This window comes from Trachurus japonicus, chromosome 12 (genome assembly GCF_045865225.1).
Source record: "Trachurus japonicus isolate A0001 chromosome 12, Traja_1.0".
NCBI classification, from domain to species: domain Eukaryota; kingdom Metazoa; phylum Chordata; class Actinopteri; order Carangiformes; family Carangidae; genus Trachurus; species Trachurus japonicus.
Window position 1 is genome coordinate 531,047 of NC_140918.1, and position 18,617 is coordinate 549,663.

The window sequence follows — 18,617 nt, forward strand, 5'->3', positions numbered from 1 at the left end:
GAGGGGGAGTGCTACATGATGGGGAGGTGGGGGGGGTAATGTGTGTGTGTGTGTGTGTGTGTGTGTGTGTGTGTGTGTGTGTGTGTGTGTGTGTGTGAGGGAGTGATGATTCTGGGCTTTTCTTCTCCTTCGTGGCTCGGCGGTTGGTTGAGTTCCTCTCTACGCCTCCAGCTCGAAGCCCATCCCCACCTTGTGTCCGCCGGCGTTGAAGTTCTTCCCATCGATCAGAGCCGACAGGGTCACCTTCACACCTGCGCACACACACACACACACACACACACACAGAGTCATATCTAACATCTGTTTGACAGCTGTGCAGGTCGGAGCGTGAGAGGAACGAAGGAAGTTATTAACTAACCAACTGCAGTGCATGCCTACATATACAGGTAATACTCAGAAAATTAGAATATCGTGAAAAAGTTCATTCACTTCCCCATGATTGCGAACTGTCCTGAACCAGACAGAGAGCTTTTAAAGGCTCAGGAACCCTTTGCAGGTGTTTTGGATTAATTGGCTGACGAGGCTGTGACAATTTGAGCTACAACATTGAACTTTTTCACGATATTCAAATTTTTTGAGACTCTGATTTTGGGGTTTTCATAAGCTGTAAGCCATAATAATCAAAATTCTAACAAATAAAAGCTTGAAATATCTTGCAATGCCTGTTATGAGTCTAAATAATATATTCATTTCACCTTTTAAGTTGAATTACTTAAATGAATGAACTTTTTCACGATATTCTAATTTTCTGAGTATTACCTGTACGTATGTATGCATGCACTGCATTTGTCTTATTTTTCTATATTGCAATTTATCTCTGTAAGTATGTGTGTGAATGGCACGTATATAACTGCTGCTACTGTCTCCAATGTCTTGGTGCATCACATTCTGGATCCATCCATTTAGACACTTTACCTATTTAAACTTGCACTTGCACTTTAGAAACTGGCCCTTTATACCAGGCACTTTACAGATCACATGCACTTTATGTAGCTATAGGTATGAATGTGTATATGATTGTGAATCACTGTAGAATTCTTGTGTATTTCTGTCTGTTTGTGTGTTACCTGCCAAGGGACTACGGATGCAAATTAGCAAGTTACTAACTCTGACGCATTTACATTTGTGCACACGTACAAATGTTCATTAATGTGTATTGTCCCTTTTAAATAAAAAAAAACTTCACAAAAGCCGTGTCTCCACTGCAGACAGGGTACTAGATTACTATAGTACTAGAGTAATAGAGTACTAGAGTACTGGTGACCCACTGGGCTCTGATGGCCACGTGCAACAGTTTCCATCACCGCGCGGTCGTTGTGCAGCGTTTTTTTTTAGTTTTTTTTTACTGCTCTTGCTGTTGTTTTTTTCTGTCAGTATAAACGCTTTCTTAAAAAAAGAAAAAAGCCGTCTCGATCGTCACGTAATCCCACGATCGCCTATTTACCAATCTGCTACTCTCGTCTTTTATGGGTTATTCTCTCTTTTTTCCGTTTTTAGTAACGTTGGGTTGTAAAAATGCATCTTATTTCGGGTCTTTCTCTTAGCGTCACATCCTGCTTGAGTCTGACCAATCAGCACAGAGTAAATCTCTGACCAATCAGCACAGAGTAAATCTCTGACCAATCAGCACAGAGTAAATCTCAAGCCCCACCAGGACTTCTTCAGGGCCGATCAGAGCACCGACCCCCAGGCAGGGACTCCGCTCGGCCCTGTAAAGGTTCCTGTAAGCGGAGACACGCCTATAGATTACTGGTGGACTAGAGTAATAGATTACTAGAGTAATAGAGTTCAGCCCTGTGGGGGAGGTTCCTGCAGTGGAGACACGCACCAACGGGGCCGAACCCGGAAAATTACCCCCAAGTTCCTGCAGTGGAAACGCTCCTATTTAGTTTATTTAGTATTCAGGAGCTTTATTGTGAAAGGGGGAGGAGCTACTAAGAGATATGAGCTCCGGGGTAAAACACATAAACCACACTTCTCTCTGAATATGAACTCTTAAACTCAGGTAGAAGATACCGAGTCCCTCTGTGCAGGCACAACCGCCTCAAAAACTCCTTCATCTCTGTCCATTAAACTCCTGAATGAGCAGCTTGTGTGATGATGTGTATGAATGTTTGTGTGTCTGTACGTCTGTCCCTCTCTACTCTCTGAGGCATATTGCACTTGAAGATTTTTCCGTATGTTTTAAACACTTTTTGCAGCTGTTTTTTGTTCTGTTTTGTCTTGTTGTGTAGCAGCAGCACTGCCCTTTGTCCGAGACAATAAATGACTAATAAATGATTTTGACTTTGACTTAAAACTATGAGCATCTCAGTCTGTGGGTAAAACTCTGGATGGAAGTATTAGAAACTGTACAAATCTGTTTAAAAAGTTAGTTTATAATCATCAATCACAGGCTGCTGCACCGTCTGGACAGGAAGGAGGAGAACAACCTCAGGCTGTAACCTACATATCTGTTAGAGAGGAGGGGGGTGAGGGGGGGTTACATACCTGGCCGGAGGCTCTGGGTGTAGCCGACTCCGATCAGACTGGCATTGTTCACTTTGGCCTGAAACACGAGAAAAGAAACAGACACAGAGACTCAGACTCAGTCTCAGAATAATAAACCTCAGACAGTCAGAGAGACTCACTAACAGAGACAGAGGACAGAGTCATAGAAACACAGAGACTCAGACTCAGATTCACCAACAGTCTCAGAATAATAAACCTCGGATGGTCAGAGAGACTCAGACATAGAGACAGACACAGCCTCATTCAGAGTAACAGTCGGTACATTTACCGCTCAGTCCAGTTCTGCTCTCAGCTCCTCAGAGTAGGGATGGGCATTTCGAATAATTTCCTAACCGAGTATCCTAATCTGGTGTTACCCGGGTAACCGAATACTGTAATAAAAAATAAAATGAGGTCATGTCTGACGGACAGAGCGCAGCCGGTGCATAAATGCTCTCTGCCCGTCAGACAGTCACATCACCAGCCATGTTTCCATCCAAAGTGATTCGAATTACTGGGAAATGCGCATGAAAAGAAATTCGAATCATGTGTGTTTCCATCTACGGACTTTGCACCCCCCGCCCCCACCTCCCGGCCGGACGGACGGACGGTCTGATTTGAACACATTAGCGCGATTTAGCGCATATGTTTATTACCTTCATAACGCGACCCGTGTGTGTGTGTGTGTGTGTGTGGGGGGGGGAGAGAGAGTTGCGCCGCCCCAGACTTTATTAATGATAAACTCTGGATTCGCTGGTTGATAAGTTTGGTTTTTACTGAGGAGGAACTATGAAGAACTGTGCAGTAACATCATTATGAAGGTGTGTGGGGGCTTTTATTTTGCCGTGGCAATGCGCCACAATTAATTAATTGTTGTGTGACAGCGGAAACCCTGATGTTGTCTTGTGAGTGAACTGCAACACGGGAGCAGATGGGGTGAAAGTGGCTACGTCACTTGATTCACATACAGCTGTTTCCATCCCATTCCAATCAACCAAAACCCGGCCATAGCAGCGTATTTCATTTCGTGCGAATCAGAGGATTTTAATGCGAATCACGGCGTTTCCATCATCATTTTCCGATGCGATACATCTCGATGCATCTAAACAGCTGATGGAAACACACCTACTGACACACAGCGTCGTCAGACTAAATATCAGCTGGATAATCAGAGTAGAGATGGAGTTTAAGATGCACATACGGGGCAGATGAGCATCTTTATGCCGCGGCTCCTCGGAGGAGAAAACTTTATTTTCTTTTTTTTTTCTTTTAATCATTAGCGGTGCTTATTTATTAGTCCACACTACATGTTGGTGCCTTCGCTCCTCTCGGCCTCGCATCGTCTCAGGAAATAACTGGGAAGGTTTCAGAGTGTTTGTATTTTCTACCAGACTTGATGACACCTGTCGTCTCCGAGGGAACCACCACAGATTATTGTAAAAGGTTTGAAAGTCCGAGGCTCGATCCAAAAACACTTTTACACAGCAGAAAATCACGTTACTGCTCGATCCAAAACTGTTTAACACGACAAAAAGCTGAACCATGTTGTGATGATGTAGTTTGATCCGACACTAGACTGCTGCTCTAACGTGCCGTTTCTTTAATCCTAGTTTAACCGGGTAATAAATTCATAACCGGAGAGCAGATTACCTACTTGGGTACCCGGGTACTCAGGGAACCGTGCACATCCCTACTTCAGAGTTCAGTTCTTGTCCCACTTCACATGCAGCAGAGAGACTCTAATAAGTGTCAGTGTCTCCTCCTCAACACCAGGGGGAGCTATGTGTCTTTAATATGAACTCCTTTCTGTCACTGAGTAAAAAAAAAGGAAATAAATAACTTAGAGTTGTCAACTTCAGTTCCCAACCAGTCAAACCGCTCTGGGCCGGTTTCAGGCTGAAAAGAGGCTGTAGTCCATAATACAACTGACTCGTACAGGGTTGGTCCACGGCTTCCTTTTCTTTATTTATTTTTTTATCTCACTGGTCTCACTGTGTGAAATTCACTCAATCAGCGCTAACGCTGCTTTTTTTATTTTCAATTTTCTTTGCCGGGTTCTGTGCTCCACTCTGTGTCATCTTTACTGTTTCTGTCAGATGAAGACGTTTATACACGCAGAAGAAAATAGATGTTCAATCTGGGGGTCTTAGTCAGATTTGAGGTCAGTATTAGTCAGACTAACATGTTTACATGCCCTTCAGCTGACCAGTTACTGTCCCATTAAGACCAAGATTCAGTTTTTCCTGACAGATACGGTCACAGAGTCACAGACTGAGACTCACAGACAGCAACACTAACAGTAACAGTCACTCAGAGACAGAAACACAGACTCATGCTGCGTTCAAAACAACTCGGAAGTCGGAAAAAAAACGAGCTCTGAGTTGTAAAAAATGAATTGAACGGCATCGAACTCTGAAATTACAGGTGGGAAACTCAGGTAACATCATATCAAAGCTCCGACTTTCCGACTTGACGTCACGGCAACATCAAAACATGGCGTCCCTCATCTTAAACGGTTAGAATTTAGACATTTGAAGTTATATGTTGTTGGTTTTAATGCATATTGTTGTGTATTATTGCAGTAGCCGATATGAGATACGTTTATATTAAGCTGTGATTGTTGTATGGTGTGGTGTTGTGTTCCTCGTATGTGACGGAAATAAGGTTTAACTGTTATCAAGGCTGTAACGTTATATGTGCACTCATCTGCAGCGTCTCCTCGCCTCCACAATAAACATCATTTACTGCTGCAGTGATTTTTACTATTCAGCTCTGAGCCACAATACGACAAACTTCCTTCAGGTATCCATGGTTTTTATTCTTCTGAGTTCCTGCAGCGTGAACGCAATGATGACAGAAGTCGGAAATTTTAGAGTTGGGAATCCTGACCTCCGAGTTGTTATGAACGCAGCATTAGTCCCAGACTCACAGACAGTCAGTACATTTACATGCAGAGCTTCATCCAGCTCGGCTCAAAATTAGATTTTGGCGTCAAGTCAGACTTCTGTCCTTGTCTCAATATACATGCAACTGAGAAAACCGAATAACTGACGGGTCCATCGCCCCCTCATGCAGCGTCACCCGTTGTTTCAGCGGGTTAATAGCTACCCCCCCTGTCCTGTTGACTTTTCTGTCACCTCCTAAAAAACTGAATATAAACAACTTAGTAGCTTAATAATAAATTCTCAACTGCAGTTCCCGACCAGACGCACCAGTCTGGGCTGGATGCGCCCTGAGAATAGGATACGGGCTTCCTTTTTCCTCTCTCTCTCCCTCTTTTTTTTTCTTTACTTTGCTGGGTTCAGGCGGCTTCTCTGCTCCACTTGGTGCCGTCTCTACTGTTGTGGAGCAGCACATGCATTGTCCAGTTCTACTCCGACTAAGGTGTATATACATGACGGAGAAAATCTAACTCCAATCGCATTATCTGGGTGTCTTAATGGGAGTTCTCAACTCCGATTTCAGTCGGACTAAGGTGTTTACATGCACTTCAGTTGTCCAGTTCTAGTCGGATTAAGGCAATAATTCGGTTTTTTCAAGTGTCATGTAAACGTACTGAGTAACACAGACTCAGTAATAGTCAGTAACCCTAACAGAGACTCACAGACAGCGAGGCGTCCTTGTCCAGTTTGTACTTGGCAGCGATGCCGAAGCGAGTGTTGTTGCTGCCGGCCGTCCAGGCCAAGGTCACGGCCGTCTCCAACTCCTCGTTCACCTTCTGGTAGATGGAGCCTCCGAACTCTGTACCGTCGTTCCTGAAGAAGATTCAATACATTGGATAAATAAAGACATGAAATGTTTCATTCTGCGTGTAATGGATCTACACAACTTATTAGTTTCACTTTTCACTCACTGAATTACTGACATGGGCCTTAATAAACTTTTCCATGATATTCTAATGCACCTCGAATTGGAAATAAAAGGAGTGATAGGTACAGTTTATATGCAATAATAAAAACGTGAAAACTTTTGACTCTAATATGTCAACAAAATAAAACAAGAATTTTGAAAGTAGCTTTATCCATTGTTCAGATTTCTGTTCTGGAAATTAGTGCATAATTTGTCTTATTTCTTGTCAAAATGTCTCATTTCTAGTCAAAACTAAACTCTTTCCACTTAAAATAAGACTCATCACCTAAAAATGAACTTGTTTTTAGATCATTTTCACTTGTTTCAAACTAATTTTCACTTGAAATAAGTAGAAAAATCTGCCAGTGAAAGCAAGTTTTTTGTATAAGAAAGAAAAACTTGCTCCACTATCAGATTTTCTACTCATTTCAAGTAAAAATCTGCTTGAAAGAAGTAAGAAGTGTCTAAAAACAAGCTGCTTTTAATGTGATGAGTCTTATTTGATTTCTTTTGACTAGAAATAAGACAAATATTCTTGATAAGATTTTGAGTTTTTGCAGTGAGGGTGTAACTCACACGTTGGTGTGCAGCTGGAAGTCCCCGGCGCGGTATCCCAGGGCGAAGTTGTTCTGGGCCAGCTTGGACTTGGCGGTGTCGAAGGCCATCTGGTAGCCGGCCAGCCAGCCCTCGTAGCCCAGCACGGCCGCCGCGTGGATGATCGGCCCCTCCAGGTCCACGTCGCAGCCCACGTTCACAAAGTCCCGCTTGTAGCCCGTCTTCAGCTTCCCGCTCTTCTTACTGAGAGAAACACATTGATCCAGGGTTGATTATTGATTATTGATCATCTCCGATCGGAAAACTCGTCTTAAAACCCATTTTTATTCCTTGGCTTTCAACTCAGCATGAGACTCTACCTCTGTTTTAGTGTTTTATGGTCTGTTTTATTATTTTTTTTAATGGTTTTTATTTGTCTTAATTGTTTTATTTAAATTGTAAATTGTTTTATTGCTTTCAAATAATAATTAGTATTTTATATTTATTTTTCTGCTATTTGTGTTATTTCCATATGGTGCATTATGTACAGCACTTTGTTTCAGCTGTGGTTGTTTTAAAGGGCTTTATAAATAAAGTTGAGTTGAGCTGAGAGTTGAGTAACATCAGTGTATGAAGATGAATAAAGAGAATCTACGGTCTGGTCCTTTAAACTGGATGATTGACAGGTCTGGATGTCTCAGTCTATAAAACACATGTTCCTTCTCATTATCTATAACAGGACCAGCTTATTGATCGATCGTGTATTGATCCCTCCAGTCTGATCAGCTGCTTTAGGAAAACTAGTTTTAACATTCAAGCTAAATGGGATTTTTAGGGTTGATATTAATATTAGGGAGCAAATAAATCTGATTAATTAGTTATTATTCTTTATGTTTATGAAAATACACATCAATAACTGAAGGGGGAACAACTGTGAAGGGGGAACAACGCCCCTTAGCCGTGGTATAATGAGCATAGACCACCAACTGGAGGGATATATTACTTAAATATATCAGCTCTATATCAGTTATATAGCAGCTATATCTTACTCTGTACATATATGTGCAAATACCCACTAATGTCAGTGAAGACAGATTGCTGCTTTTTCACTTGTTTTTTTTTATTGATTCAGATTTTTTTTGTTTTTGTTTGCTTGTTTTGTTGGTATTTTGTGTTTTTGTTTCTTTGTTTGTCTTATATCACCCCATCATCGATATTGTTTCAGGATGGATATTTTTGTTGTTGCATCCTTTTTGTTAAATTATTGGAAATAAAAACATATACAGTATATATATATATATATATATATATATATATATATAAAGCTATATCTTACTCATATATCAGCTCTATTATTAATCATATATCACTTCTTTATCAGCTCTATATCAGTTATTATATCAGTTCTTTATCAGCTCTATATCAGATTTTAATTAGTTTTCAGCTCTATATCAGTTCTATATTAATCATATATCACTTCTTTATCAGCTCTATATCAGTTATTATATCAGTTATATATTAGTTATCAGCTCTATATCAGTTATATATCAGTTCTTTATCAGCTCTATATCAGTTTTTAATTAGTTTTCAGCTCTATATCAGTTCTATATTAATCATATATCACTTCTTTATCAGTTCTATATTAGTTATCAGTTATATATCAGTTCTATATCAGTTCTATATTAGTTTCCAGCTCTATATCAGTTATATATCAGTTCTTTATCAGCTCTATATCAGTTCTATATTAGTTATCAGCTCTATATCTGCTGTGTCTGGTAGAAACGTGTCTCACCCTGTGTTTGGTACAAAAGACGTGTCCAGCGCCACCTTCAGTCCCTGAGCCAGCTGTGGATGATAACACAACACACATGGTTAAACACACACACACACACACACAGAGCTGTAACAACAGTGTGTTATCATAGTGAACACACACACACACAGACACACACACACCTGGTCCTCCACGGTGACCTCGGTGGCCAGCGTGTTGTCTGTGTTCCACTTCTGGTTGAAGCTCAGGCCGAACTCCTTCATCTTGTACTTGGTCTCCAGGCTGCCGGCCGCCTTCCCCGTGTCCGTGTTGCTGGAGCCGGACGTGTTGAACTCCTGGAGACACACACACACACACACACACACACACACACACACACGGAGTTAGAGCGACACACACTGGACACACACAGGAAACACAGACTGACCCACAGAGACAGAGTGTTTGGTGTGTTTGGTGTTTGGTGTTTGGAGAAAATCCAGAAACAAAGACGTGGTGACAGAGAGGAAGAGATAAAAAAAAAGTGAATTATTCATTAACTGTGCAGAAATAAAGAAATAAAACAAGTTTAAACACACACACAGACACACAACTGTGAGAGAAAACACACAAAACCTTTAACACACTGATTAATAATTAGAGCTGTCAGAGTTAAAATTAACGGCACTGTTCCTTTAAAAACACACTAAGTTTTAATCAGATGTTTGTTTGGTGTGAGACCAAAACCAGACTTATAATGAGTTATAATGCAGTTAAAGCACTGTATAACTATAATTATTAATTATAAACACTCATAAATGATCATAATGCTTTATAACAATAATCATAACACACTATAAAGCATTTTATCATGATTTACAAGGTCAGGTATTATAATATGTTATAATTGTTAGTAACTCACTGACGATGACCACATAGATAATGCATTATAAATATAGTTATAATGTGTTATAATAGGCTTATAGACATGTATAACTATCATTATAAACACTCATCAATGATCAGAAGACTTTATAGCAATAAGCAAAACACATCATAGAGCATTATAACTCTATTATAATACTAAGACCTTATAAGCCATTATAAAATGCTCTATGATGTGTTATACTTATTGTTATAAAGCATTATGTGATTTATTAGTGTTTATAATGATAGTTATACACGTTTATTAGCCAATTCTAACACATTATAACTATATTTATAATGTATTATCGATGTGGGCATTGTCAGTGAGTTAATATTAATTAACCTATTATAATACCTGACCTTATAAGTCATGATAAAATGCTTTATAGTGTTATTGTTATAAAGCATTATGATCATTTATGAGTATTAATAACTATAGTTATACAGTGTTATAACTGCATTATAACTCATTATAAGTCTGGTTTTAATGCGTTATAGAGATAGGCGTCAAGTAAAGTGTTAGAATTTGTTAGAAAAAATGTTTAGAATGAGTCAAAATGACCATTTATCTACACATGTAATCACATTATATTATATTATGTATATCAGGTTTAGGAAACAGTGTTTTCTGACTAGTTAAACCATGAATGAGCAGATTAGTTAATAATTAATGATAAAAGATGGTTAATAAATTAATAAAAACCATAGTTTCTCCAGAGGGAAATGAATCAGAGGAGAAGATGAGACAGAACATCGACATCCATGAGTGAGAGAGAGATTATCACAGAAAAGAAAAACCACGTGAAACATTAAACCAGGATGAGAGAGGAAGAAGAAGACGACCACGACCACGAAGACGACCACCACCACGACCACGAGAAGAAGAAGAAGAGGAGGAAGAGGAGGAGGAAGAGGAGGAAATGAAGAAATGGTTTTAGTCCAAATGAGTCGATCGTCGTCTTACCATCTAACATTAGAGCCGTTAGAGTCCAGACAGAGAGGCAGCAGCAGGAGAGAGAGCAGGTTAGGACACACGGAGAGGCTGAACACACACACACTGAGACACACACACACACACACACACAGAGACACACACATACAGGCCAAACACACACACACACACATCTGCAGCTGCGGCAGCGTCCACAGCTGGAAACCTCAGAGCTCAGGTTAGTTCAGTTATTATGACATTTACCATAGATATTCTGTAGCCTATAGACCAGAGCGGCATTTTTATGCAAATGAGAATGACTGATGCATCCTGGGTAATTTAGGGGCAGCGCCCGGCATTTTTAAATTGCACTCAGTGGCTTTTTGTGTTTTGATGGAGCGTAGACTAACTAACAATCAATTTGAATGTTTTATTTTGTGTTTCTTTTGTAGCACTATGACTCATCATTATTTTGACACCCTCTTTGAAACCCACCGTTCACGCTATCTTGAAAAACTACAATGAATGAATCTAGCGGTATGCTCCTTTAGCCTCCCACAGTGATCAATGACTCCACACAGTGGCCAGAAATGTCTGAATGAATCTAGCGGTATGCTCCTTTAGCCTCCCACAGTGATCAATGACTCCACACAGTGGCCAGAAATGTCTGAATGAATCTACGGTATGCTCCTTTAGCCTCCCACAGTGATCAATGACTCCACACAGTGGCCAGAAATGTCTGAATGAATCTACGGTATGCTCCTTTAGCCTCCCACAGTGATCAATGACTCCACACAGTGGCCAGAAATGTCTGAATGAATCTACGGTATGCTCCTTTAGCCTCCCACAGTGATCAATGACTCCACACAGTGGCCAGAAATGTCTGAATGAATCTACGGTATGCTCCTTTAGCCTCCCACAGTGATCAATGACTCCACACAGTGGCCAGAAATGTCTGAATGAATCTACGGTATGCTCCTTTAGCCTCCCACAGTGGCCAGAAATGTCTGACCCAGACATCTACACGTATTTGGTGGAATCACCGGGAGGTTTTGGCTCAGTGTTGTCTGGAAACAGCCTGTTAATAGACAACTTTTTGTTACTTAGTTTGTCAAGACAGTTAGGATGAACTTTACAATGGAGGGATGCCGGGCGCTGCCCCTAAATTACCCAGGATGCATCAGTCATTCTCATTTGCATAAAAAAGCTGCTCTGGTCTATATACTGACTAGATGCTTCTCAGCGTACGTCAACACGGCGGCCATCTTGGTGAGGGGTTTCTGACCACAGACATATAAACGTCTGAGCAGCAGTCAGACCAGTCAGACCCTGGAGAACACATCTCAGTGTATTTATGCATGTGGCTGTGTGTCTGAGTATGTTAGTGTATGTTCAATACATAAGAATAAATAATGTAATATGTAGCCTATATGTATAATAATGTTGTATCATAAATATCTGTCTGACATTTATAATAAACCAAACAGTTGAAAATCGGTTGAATATTCGGTGAGTTATGGTGATTTTAAAGGGACAACGAGGAGTTTCTATTTGGTTATAAAAAAGTCTGATATTAATGTGGATGAATCTCCGTTACCACTTGTTAATGGTCCATTTTAGATAAATATATAGCCTAGAAATCTAGCTGCACCCTAGCGGCAGCAAAAATATTTGCTCCGTAGGTGGGTCTAGAAACGAGCCATAGGAACTTTTTGAGTCTCGAACACCGATTGTGTTGACCAATCACAGCGCTCTATCTGTTTAGAGAGTCGTTGGGCGGCTTAACGTGATGACGACATACATTTTAATTGGCTTGTCTTGTGGCTGGACGTCATTTCCAGACTATACATTTTAGTGATATAGTCTGGCTCGTCAGGCTAATAAATCTATGGTTTTGTCTCTGTGGTTATTTTGTTATTATTAGTGGTGGTGGAAATGCTGGGCGAGCCGACCAGCGTTTCTTTACTTTCGGTTTCGTGGCGAGTCATGAGAATAACGCCGCCGTATGAATCTCCGTTTATGGTGGGAACTACGACGGTATGTGATCGTCTTCCAACCTCTGACTTTAATTCTTGATGAATGAAAACATGAGTCTGTCTTGACCCGGTCAAAGAATTTCACGGTGCGGAGGCTCATAAATGTAGTGTGGAAACACTTCACTTTAACAAAACTCCTCATTGTCCCTTTAATACGTAACAAAAAAAAAAAAAAATTCTAATTTTTTTGTTGTTGTTGTATCATAAATATCTGTCTGACATTTATAATAAACCAAACGGCTTGAAAACCGGTTGAGTATTCAGTGAGTTGTGGTGATGTTAATGGTTGATAGACCTCTAATGCAGGAAGTAGACACGGCTTCCCCCTGACCAAGATGGCCGCCATGTTGACACATTCCAGTTGACTTGCTTGGAAAAGAGATTTTTTTTATCTCAAGCAATCTGCCTGGTAAAATAAAGGTTAAATAAATAATTCCACTCAGTAGAGCTGCCTGGGAACGCAGCATCTAGTCAGTATATACATATATCTATGAACATTTACAACAAGTCAGGTGATCATGTGTGATGTCATGTGTGATGTCAGAGCGTAGTGGAGGGTTAGCAGGAAACACGGAGCAGAATGTGTTGTTGTGATAGAAGTTGTCTGTTTTATTTATGTCCATGTTTCTCTACATTCTGTTATAAACTGAATAGAGCTGTCATCAGATCGGACTCTGCTCTTCCAACAGGATTCTAATTATTTTATAAATGAGAGCAGCAGTTGCAGGTGAAACTGACGACGTTCCAACGTGTTCCTTCTGCAACGAACGACGCACATTAGTGTTCAGAAACGTCTGTTTGTCGCCTCCTTCTATGAGTTTCCACGAGTTGCTGCACGAGTTTACCCGAGTAAGGAAAACGAGGTGGGATATTCAATGTTTGGGGCGATGTGGAAAATGTGGGGGAAAAAATACCACACTTTCATCCCAGATTTACTCAAAAATAGAATTTTGCACAAAGTTTGGGCTCCATTGTCTGATAGATGAGTTATTACACTGTTGTTAAGACCCAGAGTGGGCTTAAATTCAATTTTTTTTAAAAGCTGGAGGTGCGTTCACGCGTCCGTAGCCCCTAACCCTCCAACCTGACACTGAAAACCAGAGAGACTGAAAACAAATGGCAGCGTAAACTAACAGACAACTTCTATTACAATGCAAAATGTTACGTTTAATGCCAATAGTTTTTATAACAAGGCCAGATTGTGTTTTCAGTGTGAGATGTTAGAGAGTCTGTGATGTGCAGCAGGAAGAGAAGATCCTCACCACTCCGCTCTGGGACTTGGTCTTCAGGTCCAGTTTCACCACACCGAAGCCTGAGGGGGAGGAAGAGAAGGGGTTAACAGGTGGAGGGGGGGGGGCAGGTGATGATGAGAGGAGACAGAGCAGCAGATTAACAGAGCTTCAATCAGCTTCAGTCCATTAACTCATTAACCACCAGGTGACTTCCTGTCAATCAGCTGGAGGATCAATTAACCACCTGTAGCAGCTCGTTAGCGTCTCTATGGTAACTACTGCTCAATTACTGTCTTGTTGGCTAAGACTGGACATTCACAGTTTATATTTTGCATTTTGCAGGGTTATAAAAATGGTTTGTTGAACATATTTGTGGTTTTCGCAGTAAGAAAAATCCAGCTTTTTCTACTCAGATTTGATGTTTTTTGTGGTTTTAGATCCACTGTGTTAATAAGAATGAAAAAATAACGGTAAAGCTACACTTCTTTTTACCTCTTTTACTTCTTTTTATATCTGTTTTTAATTCTTTCTCTTGTCTGTTTTTAAATAATGTTTGCTTTTTATGTTCTTATTTTGCTAATATGTAAAGCACCTTGAGTTGTCTTGTTGCGGAAATGTGCTACACAAATAAACTTGCCTTGCGTTACACATGTGAGGTTGTGCTGAGAAGAATGACACCAAACGAGGCAGGTAAACGGTTTATAAGGTGAAATATAAAGGTAAAAGGTAAAAAAAGTAGTCAAAACCATTGACTGCAGAGACTAAATGTCTCCTGCTGCAAAAACCAATGAGCAGAAGATGATTTGGATTTAACTGCACTGTTAGATTTGTATATAAAGGTTTGCATTAATGTGATTTGATTAATTTTAATTTCATCTAAATGATTTCCCACGTTTTTTCTTTACAAACTCATGTAACTGTCTCAACTGTCTAAATAAAATACACTATGTTATAACAGTAACACTTTAGATTAGGGAACATATTCACCATTAACTAGCTGCTTATTAATATGCATATAAGTAGCTTACTAGCTCCTTATTAGTTATTATTAAGCACCTATTAACACTTTATTCTACCTCTATTACACCATGAATTAAGATTTTTCTTGATATTAACTCCTAATTATGGCTTATTCATTGTAAATTAATGCATTAATGCTACTAATTCAGAGTGATGAAGGAAGAATTACTAACCCACTGGTTATTCACATCATTATTAATTTACAATGAATAAGCCATAATTAGGAGTTAATATCAGGAAAAATCTTAATTCATAGTGTAATAGAGGTAGAATAAGGTGTTAATAGGTGCTTAATAATGACTAATAAGGAGCTAGTAAGTTACTTATATGCATATTAATAAGCACCTAGTTAATGGTGAATATGTGTTCATTAATCTAAAGTGTTACTGTTATAACATATACACATTCTGGGGCTGACTGTTGAGTAAATCATGGTTCACTAACTAACTAACTGGGGATTCATTGTAGATTTTTTATTTCATGTGTTTAATAATGAACTAATGAGCTGCTGCTTTAAACAGATGTAACTTTATTATTCATTAACAAAAACCAGTGACACATATTTATAATGAAACAAGTTTTTATCACGTTAACATGGACGTATTGTGCATTATTATGAGATTATTTAGAAACAAAATACTGAGTTCCTACTAGTGTTTTTGTTCTTTGTTTTTTATTTTATGGACTGTACTAATTATCTGGAATACATATTTTACTATGACTGTTTTTTATAACCTATTATTTTGATTAGTATTATATAAATAGAAGGGGGTAGGACTAAAAAAGTTTTTAACTTCTTCTTACCCCTTTTGAACATGACAGGCACCTTCTTTAGAGATGATGATTATTAATATACATTTATTCATTGTTTTTATTTTTGTTATTTCGTTTTTATTATGACGTGTTCAATAAAGAAACTAATCTGAATCTGAATCTGCAGCAGCGTTTCCTCTACTATTGATGATATAAATCCAGTTTTGTAACAGTTTGTCGGAGCGTTTCCATGAATGGGTTGTGAGAGTTAGTTGCTACTCACCGTAGCCCTTGCTGAAGATGTCCTTGGCAGCTTTGCCCAGGTCTGAGTAGGAGGGGGGGACAGCCATTGTGCTGCAGGAGGAGATAAAGTCCAACAATGTCTTTATTTATTTTATTATTACACATAACTTCACTATTGTGTTTCTGCAGGCGACTGAACCGACTGAACCAACGGAGCAGCAGACTGAGCGGCGCTGCAGCAAACCACCGTTTATCACTTCAACCTGTTTCACAGTCAAACACACACAGACTAGAGCACCAAGACAATAATACATTCACTTATAAATGTTCTTTATATGAAATGTTTCTCTTCTAATAACGTCATTCATCAATTTACATAAACTTCATCCAGATGATAATCCTCAATATCCTCCAGAGCAGCTCATCTGACCTCACTATCAACATTATTATTGATTCTGCACAACTTTTTAATTCTTTCACAAACTCTATTACACCATGAATTAAGATTTTTCCTGATATTAACTCCTAATTATGGCTTATTCATTGTAAATTAATGCATTGTTGTTTAGGAATAATGATGTGAATAACCAGTGGGTTAGTAATTCTTCCTTTATCACTCTGAATTAGTAGCATTAATGCATTAATTTACAATGAATAAGCCATAATTAGGAGTTAATATCAGGAAAAATCTTAATTCATGGTGTAATAGAGTTAGTAGTAATAGAATGAGGTGTTTACATTCATTTATAAATGTTCTTTATATGAAATGTTTCTCTTCTAATAACGTCATTCATCAATTTACATAAACTTCATCCAGATGATAATCGTCAATATCCTCCAGAGCAGCTCATCTCAGCTCACTATCAACATTATTACTGATTCTGCACAACTTTTCAATTCTTTCACAAACTTGATGAATGAAAATAAAATGAAAAACTGATTAATGCATCATAACAAGTTGACAACAGTGTCTTATTGTTCATAAACAGACTCACAACCACAGATTAAAGTGCAAAAATATGATTGATATTGTGTAGCCTACAGCATCTTTGTAATGGAGATAATTACTTTTAATTTAAGAACACAAAAAGAGGTATTTATTGATTATTGGCAAAAATGGATTACATACCGTATGTGAATGAATGAATTTATTTATTTCGGTATATATCAAGCTTATATATACATACCGTATGTCTCTACCATAAGACCAGACTTCAGGTAATCTCAGACTGGACTATCAGAATATTTTTATGTTTTTACTACTTTAATCTTTTCACTTTTTCTTTCTCATTTTCTCGTCCCCTTATGAACGCTTTTACTTCCCCCTTGATATTTTTTGTTTGTACCCGTCTATAGGTCTTCATGTTGGTTGTTTGACTGTTTGTTCGTTTACATGTAAAATCAAAAACCAATAAAAAGTAAATGACATTAAAAAAAAGTGCAAAAATATAAGTAATGTCACCATATATCCGAGCCTTTTTAATGACTTATTCTGCTGTGTGAACTGCATTCAAGCTGCTACTGCTGTGAGGATGAGTCATGATCATCACTGACTCATCCATGTTCACAATCTGATCCACTCTGTCTTTACAAACAATCACAGCAGTAATATTATTAATATTATTATTATTGTCATTAATAATGATCGGTGTCTTCTGACTGGACTGTTCCCAGCAGCAGAGAACAGCTTGTTCCTGCTGCTGCTCACTGAGGGAGGGGGAGAGAAGGGAGCTAACTGCTGCTAACGCTGCAGCTGGACAACACATGCTGCACCTTTAAAACTCAATATTTTAGGTTTAAGTAACGTTATTTTAGGTTCAACAGCCAGAAGGGATGGGATGATGGAGGAGGAGGAAGAGGAGGAGGAGGAAGAGGAGGTGGAGGGTCATGGAGAAGCTGCAGAACAAAAGACTGTCCGGTCCTGAAGGTTGAACAGAACCAGAGGCCCAGAGGATGATCGATTATAGTTATTATATAGTTATTGATCTGGTTCTAATAAACACATGATAATGATGATAATGGTGGATTAAAGACAGGAGGAAACAGCGGAGTTTGGTGCATCTGCAGCGGGACAAAGGAGCAGATGGGCCGGTGGAGAGCTGCTCCTCCTGGGACTCATTAATGATGCTCAGACAGACTCACGGTTCTTCTCTACCGACTCTCACACACCCTGTTAGCCGCAAACCGAGCTCGTTAAGCGGCTGCAGCTGCTAGCAAGCCCCGGTACTGGTCCTGGTTCTGGTTCTGGTTCAGTAGCAGTGATTCTGTCTGTGTGTGTGTGTCTGTGCACCATCTATCACAGACGGATTAAAGTGTGTGTGCATCATCAGCAGCATCATTACATAACACAGAGACCTGCAGCTCAACCTGCTAACAGGCTAACCGAGCGGCGGCTAACGGCTAGCTAACCTTGAGCACAAACGTCACCAAAAAGGCGGTTGTAGTTGAATTAAAACGTAGTAAATGAAGGTTAATTAGCTGTTTTTACCCGGTGTGGAGGTGTTAGTGGTGGTGGTTCTGGTCCTGGTCCTGGTCCTGGTCCCTGTAGGTCCTGCTGTAGGTGGTGATGATGACAGCTAGCCTAGCCTGTAGCCTGTAGCTCGTAGCTCCGCTCCGCTCCGACTACAACACAGCGACAGAGCAGCAGACAGGGCACAATGAAGGAGACTCACGGCGCATGCGCGGTGACGGCGGGAAAACGGCCATCAAAGAGTCGCTGCGACGGAGAGACGACAAGAGAACAATCCTCAAAACTCATCTCATGGTCGGTCGGCTCGCTCTGTTTCAAAGATGTCTGAGATAGATAGATAGATAGATAGATAGATAGATAGATAGATAGATAGATAGAT

At 39.6% G+C, this 18,617-nt stretch overlaps 1 protein-coding gene across 1 annotated transcript; it reads right to left on the reverse strand.

The window, feature by feature from the left end:
* Positions 1 to 18,467, reverse strand: LOC146976736 (non-selective voltage-gated ion channel VDAC2). The gene is made up of 9 exons (XM_085792507.1): positions 18,257 to 18,467; positions 15,809 to 15,879; positions 13,783 to 13,832; positions 8,830 to 8,982; positions 8,666 to 8,718; positions 6,916 to 7,137; positions 6,095 to 6,245; positions 2,491 to 2,548; positions 1 to 251 (listed from the first exon to the last, which is right to left on the reverse strand). Exons 2-9 carry the CDS (start codon positions 15,873 to 15,875, stop codon positions 160 to 162), a joined length of 846 nt encoding a protein of 281 aa, XP_085648633.1. The 5' UTR covers positions 15,876 to 15,879; positions 18,257 to 18,467; the 3' UTR covers positions 1 to 159.
* Between the last annotated feature and the right edge of the window lie 150 nt (positions 18,468 to 18,617).

Coding starts and splice junctions, on each gene's coding strand:
- LOC146976736 (XM_085792507.1), bottom strand. CDS start 15,875: ATGGCTGTCCCCCCCTCCTACTCAGACCTGGGCAAAGCTGCCAAGGAC. Junction 13,833..15,808: donor CATCTTCAGCAAGGGCTACG/GTGAGTAGCAAC, acceptor CCTCCCCCTCAG/GCTTCGGTGTGGTGAAACTG. Junction 8,719..8,829: donor AGGTCACCGTGGAGGACCAG/GTGTGTGTGTGT, acceptor TATCATCCACAG/CTGGCTCAGGGACTGAAGGT.